The sequence below is a fragment of the Egretta garzetta genome, unplaced genomic scaffold (genome assembly GCF_000687185.1).
Source record: "Egretta garzetta isolate BGI_Z169 unplaced genomic scaffold, ASM68718v1 scaffold311, whole genome shotgun sequence".
NCBI lineage: Eukaryota > Metazoa > Chordata > Aves > Pelecaniformes > Ardeidae > Egretta > Egretta garzetta.
The window spans coordinates 122,738-128,350 of record NW_009258678.1 but is presented as its reverse complement, the minus strand read 5'-3'; the positions used below and the strand labels follow the sequence as shown (position 1 = coordinate 128,350).

Genomic DNA, 5,613 nt, shown 5'->3' with positions numbered 1-5,613 from the left:
AAGCCCCTGACAAGCGTCAAGTTCAAATGCTTACGGGTTTCTACCACTACATCTGAGTGGAATCTTTCTCACAAAAACTTGATGACCACAGGCTTGATGTCTTTCCAGGGGTGTCTGTCCTAGGGCTGGGGTCCCTGGAAATGCTGACGTCGGGTCATGGGGCAAGCGTTCCTGGCAGGTTTAGTCTGGGAAAATGCAGTTTTGGGAGCCCTGTGCTCCAGAAGTTCATTACTAGTGGTGGGATTGACAGAGGCGGCAATTTTGCTTCACAGCTGCAGGGCTGGGGGGAATTTAGGGTTTTCCAGAGCTTTAGAAACTTTTTGGTTTCACTCTAGATTGGACCAAACCCAAATATTACATATGGCTAGTAGCAAAGAAAATAGGGTGTGGGGGGGGGGGGGGGGGGAAACCTCTATGCAGACGTTTTCTTTCCCATACGTGTATCTGTACAACAGCTGCAGATACAGGAGCATGAGAAAGCCGGAGCCTCCACCGTCGAGGAGCGTGCCCTGTTCAACCATGTTCTCAGCTGACGCCTATGAGCACAGCCACTACACAATCCTCCTTGCACGCCAAGCTTTGTCCTGTCACTTTGTTTAATCCCTATGGCTGACAATTATTTTACATTTTAATTACCAGGGTGCTTGCTTTGCACATTACAGATCTTCCATGGGGAAGCCACTATTGCCAGAAGAGCACTTTGAGACTTGAAAGACCTTTGAGCCGCCGTAAACTCTGTGCATATTTGCCATCCCCTCTCTAAAAAGGTGCCGTTTCAGGCCCTTTCATGTCCATAGCTAACAGGAACGCGTGCTGATGGCGGGAACGTGTGTTCTTTGCAGCTCAGGTCCCCAAAGCAGCAAAGCCCATAAGCTTCTGCTGAACTTTAAAACCAAAACAGAGCCTCATTGATTTCAGAGGGACTTCGGCACATACTTGAGGGCTTTGCAGCGCAACAGCAGATTCCTCCTGCACTTAACAGTTCATTGTGTGTTTTAAGGGTTTTGCTGAACAGGGGGCCTCTGCCGGCAAAGAGACAGCAGCAACTTGCTCCGAGCAGGTCACCGGGGAGGTGGGCAGGGTTTAAAAGCTTGTTGCGAACACCAGAAGCTCCGTGTTAGGTGATGAAACGCGGGCCAGGCAGGACCCAGAGGCAGGTGAGCCCCTCGCACCGCTGCCTGGTCCTGCCCGCGCTGCAGGCAGAGCCTCCCTTGCCATAGGCAGACAAACAGCTGCCCTTTATCTGCAGCCACACCGCAACCGCTTCCTCCCAGATTACTTAACGTACCATTAGAAATTAATTAAATGCTTCTGTGGTGAGATAACAACAGGAAACGGCTGCTCCAAGCAGCTCCCCTCCCTCGCGGTTGGAGGCTCGCAGCCCTTTGCTGCGAGGGCTGAGATTTAAAGCCACCAGGTGATGTTTGCTCCTGCCTCCCGGGCCGCTCTCGGGCCAGCGTGGCCACAGCGCAGGGCCCAGCCCAGCAGCCGGGATCTGGCCGGGAGCACAGGCAGGAAAGGCAGGCTGAAGCAAGGGGAGAGGCGCTCCCGGCGCTCCCTAAGCACCACCTAAATCCCTGCTTACTTGACTTTGGCTGCCTGCGGGATGTCTCGCAGCTCCTCGTGCAGGCGGAGGACTTTGGGATATTTCTTTTCAACGATAGTGATGAGATAGTGCAGAAGGGTGATGTTCCTAGGAGAGAGGAGTGGCAAGGTCAGTGTGGCGGCACCACGAGGAGCCAAGAGCTCAGTTCAAAACCCAACCCTGGTACTGAATTATTTGGGGATTTCTGCAAGGATGCTGCTCGCTGCCTGTCTGGGGACATGGGATGAGTCTGTCCCACGCACAGACCAGTGCAGAGCAGCCTGGTCCCTGCAAGCAGGGGCCCTCCACAGGAGAGACCCAGGGGAAGTGACTTTAGTGTCACCACTCCCATCCTCCATTGTCTTTACTGATGGATGAGACCACGCAGGTTTGAAACCTGGCCCAGCTCCTCTTGCTCTGTGCATGGAGCTCGCCAGGGGAGAGCAAACCAGGCGATGGCTGCAGCAGCTTCTGGGGGCTGCAGAGGGGGTTCCCATGGAGAGGAAACACCTGGAATCCTCTGGCCACTGTGTCAAAGCATGGTGGCTCTCGGCTTCTCAAAGTGGGAAAAAAGCATTTGGAGGATGATCCTCGTGATCAGCCTTGGCTGCTGTTTAGCCAGCCCAGGAAGGAAAGCCCCCATCGATCCCCACGCTGATCTGCAGCTCGGCTTCCCTCACTCTGTCCTGCTCCAAAACCAGACACTTGCATCATTGGATGTGCCAGATGGGGCGGCAGGAGGGGGGGCACCGCTCCCACCTACCCATGTCCCAGAGGCAACGCTAATGATCCCTCCATTCCCCCAGCATCCTGGGGGCCATGGATGTTACTGAGGCCAAGAGCAGGGGCTGCTCACTTGTCAATGCTGGACTTGGTGTCCGCGATCTTGTTGAGGCTGGAGATCTTAAACCCGAAGGCGTTGCCCCTCTGGCCTTTGTTCATGTAGTTCCCGAAGGCCAGGACCACCTCCAGCTGCTGCTGGAGGCTGCTGCTCTGCAGCACCGCCTTGGAGCCGGCGCGGATGGCTGAAAGCAGAGAGGTGCGGGACATTACCCTCTGCCACGACAGCACACCGGACCCCTTTCCTTGCAGCAACCCCTTTGGTGCCCCCATGGCCGAAGAGTAACCACCAGCTCCCTCCCTTCCCCTGCATCCCTGCAACCTCCACGCAGACCAGGCTCGCCCTGGCGCGAAGGGGGATGCTCTTCCTTACGGACACTGCCCGTGCTGGCACAGAGCCCCTTAGCAACCTTAGCAGGTCCGGTCACTTGCCTTCCACCTTGGGCTTGACTTCTGCAACTCTCTCTGCAAACTTCTTCTTGAAGTAGAGGGATTGCAGCCTTTGCTGATAATGGTTTATCCTGGAAAAAAAAAAAAAGGTGCAGGCTGAGCTTTGCTTGCTCCAGGCAGAGCTCTGTTGCTCTGCTGCTTGCAGCTGTGCTTACAAAGCACGCTTGAGCCACGGTGATTAAAAAATAATGACCACGTTTCTCCCTGAAACTATGCTAGGATGGGAAAAAATGACAACTGAAGCTACAGCTGTCCTGGGTTGGATCCAGGTGGGCTCTTAAGCACATGCTTAAGCCCATCCTTAGCTCAGCAGGTTCAACAAGTGCATTTTTACACCCTATTGCTATGAACAAACAGTTCATTTACAGCCGCTCCTTAGAAAAGATGCTGATGAGGTCTGGGCTCCCAATGGCTTTGTGATGAGCTGTGGCTGGACACAGGCACACCAACTACCAGCACTAACACAACTGGACCTTCAGATCCTCAAAATGATGGTCTGGGCTGGAAAGCCACTGACACAGCCCAATCCAGCCCTTTCCTGGGCCAGTTAGGGACAGCTCTGCTCATGTCAGTTGTATTTAGGCTAAACAAGATCTCACTTGTATGCAAATGGCAGTCTGACTTGAGTTATTTGGACCAAGGACCCACGGGAGACGTGCTCACAGACAAGACCACGGGCTATGCTGTCATTGTACTAATCAGAGGTGACAAAGACATCACACTCGGTTACAGACCACAGGGCAAATTAAAAAGCCGTGCCAGGAATCAAGGAAAATATTTGCATTGGCACGTTGTGCTTTCCAAAAGATGAAGGCACAGAAGCAACACTTGGGCAAGAGACTGTGAAGAAGAAAGGTGACCTGTGATAGGAAAGCTAATTCTGAGCATCTTCCAGCCCCGAGGGCTCAGGTCCAAACTTCACAGCTCCATCCTGCCTGTCTTTGACACTCAGCAACTACACGGTGCATCGCCCAGGTGTTCATCGGCACATTTCTTAGGGAGGACAGGAGCATTCCTATTTTTGATCTCCCAGTACAATCTTAAATTTTAAAACTCACTGACTTTGCAAACAAGTGACTTGCTTGAAGAAATTCAAAGAGCTCGATACTCAGCTGGATTTAAATAAGGAGCTTCAAGATTCTAAACCAGCACCTCTAGAGGATGTGCATGCAAAAGATAAGGTTATTCATCCCTGAAGACTTCTAAGCCTCAAATGATTGCTACTAGGAGCAGGAAGAAATGACATTTCCTTTCCATCTCCTATATTCTCAGGAGCCCCAGGGATGAGTCATTCCTGAGGTGAGGGGTGGGACTCACCCAGACAGCAGGGCAAAATTTACATCCATCAGTCCGGAGTATTCATTAGGATATGCTCGTGTGAAGGGGAAAGGAGCACTGTGGTACCATGCAAACAGCACTTCCCACCTGGGCCACGAGGCAGATGATGCAGTCTTTCACAGAGCTGTGCCAGACCGAGCTTTTCTCCCCCAAGTGAGAGGGGAAATGTGTCGGGACATGACCTGGGAAGCTAACACCTCTCTCCAGAAGACCCATCTCCCCAACCCTCCCCTCTGCTACATCCAGCTTGTCCGGGACACACAAGCCTGATTTTAGGAGCACAGCATCATGAGTGATCCTTAGGGGTGGGAGCACCTTGCTTGCCCTCCTGTCTGTTCGGCCCCCTCATTTCTTGATGTGAAAAACAGCAAGCAGGGCTTATTTCCCAACCAGGCTCCCTGAAACAGCCACCTCGTGACCAGCCCGTGCAGCCACTGGCCAAAACATGTGTCCCCTGGGCCACCAACCTGCTCATTTCGAAGAGGAATCGGTCAGCCTTAGCCATGCGGTCCAGCTCGTGCTTATGCTCTTCCAGCAGGTCAATGTCACCCTTTTCAGGAACAAACTTCAGGAGCTAAACAAAGGAAAGCACACCGGTGGACACGAGGTCTGTGCACAGTTTTTTCAGGAGCAAAATGGTGATTTAGTCGCTTGAATATACCAGTATGTCCAGAAAATTACCCCAAGGCACCTATGAAGTGTTACCGCTGTCCCTGTGACCTCTCTCCTATCACCCCATCACATTTGTGTCCCTTGCTGCTGCCCTGCCATCACTCTGGTTTTACAACAGATATACAACCTCTGCTCCAAGGAGGTTTCAACATCGACTCTGCCAGAGGAGATCTGAGAGACTCATTTGCTGGAGCTCTACCTATTTGCAGATGGAAATTTTGTGCAAGGAAACCTCTGCTGAAAGTGCAATTACCAGCTCAGCTTTAAGGGCAGGTGAATAAAAATGGGGGGCAAAAAAAGGGGGCAAAAAAAATGGGATTCCCTTTTTGAGGACTGCACAAATGCTGAACCAGCTTTGAAAAATAAACCCCATTGAGCATGAACTTCAAGCTGCAGCCACAAAATGGGCAACTGTCCCAGCCCTGGGGTCCGAGGGCAGACCCAGGTACAGGCATGGCACGTGGAGGCCATACTGCTCCCAGCACCGATGCGATGACTGAGCTGCTTTCCTGCTGCTCCAGCCCACTTGGATGGTTTTTCATCATGTGGTTGGTAAATAATTTGGAGCTCCAACATGATTTTTAAAGCTACGGTTTGGCCCTGAGCACCTCGCACATCACGGTCCCAGCATGAGGCAACCACGGAGGAGCATGAGGCACACTGCCCACCTGCTCCAGCATGTCTTTCGGGAGGTCCTCCTGCTCGTCCATCGTCAAAATCGCTCGTTT

General features: G+C 52.5%; 1 protein-coding gene across 1 annotated transcript in view; it reads right to left on the bottom strand.

Moving 5' to 3' along the window:
* The window catches only part of DAAM1 (dishevelled associated activator of morphogenesis 1), an 81,692-nt gene that overhangs the window by 6,653 nt on the left and 69,426 nt on the right, over positions 1-5,613 (bottom strand). The window contains 5 exon segments of the mRNA XM_035888667.1: positions 1,586-1,693; positions 2,442-2,610; positions 2,858-2,946; positions 4,681-4,787; positions 5,554-5,613. The exon segment at positions 5,554-5,613 is cut by the window's right edge and continues 1 nt beyond it. Coding sequence (XP_035744560.1) covers positions 1,586-1,693; positions 2,442-2,610; positions 2,858-2,946; positions 4,681-4,787; positions 5,554-5,613 — 533 coding nt within the window.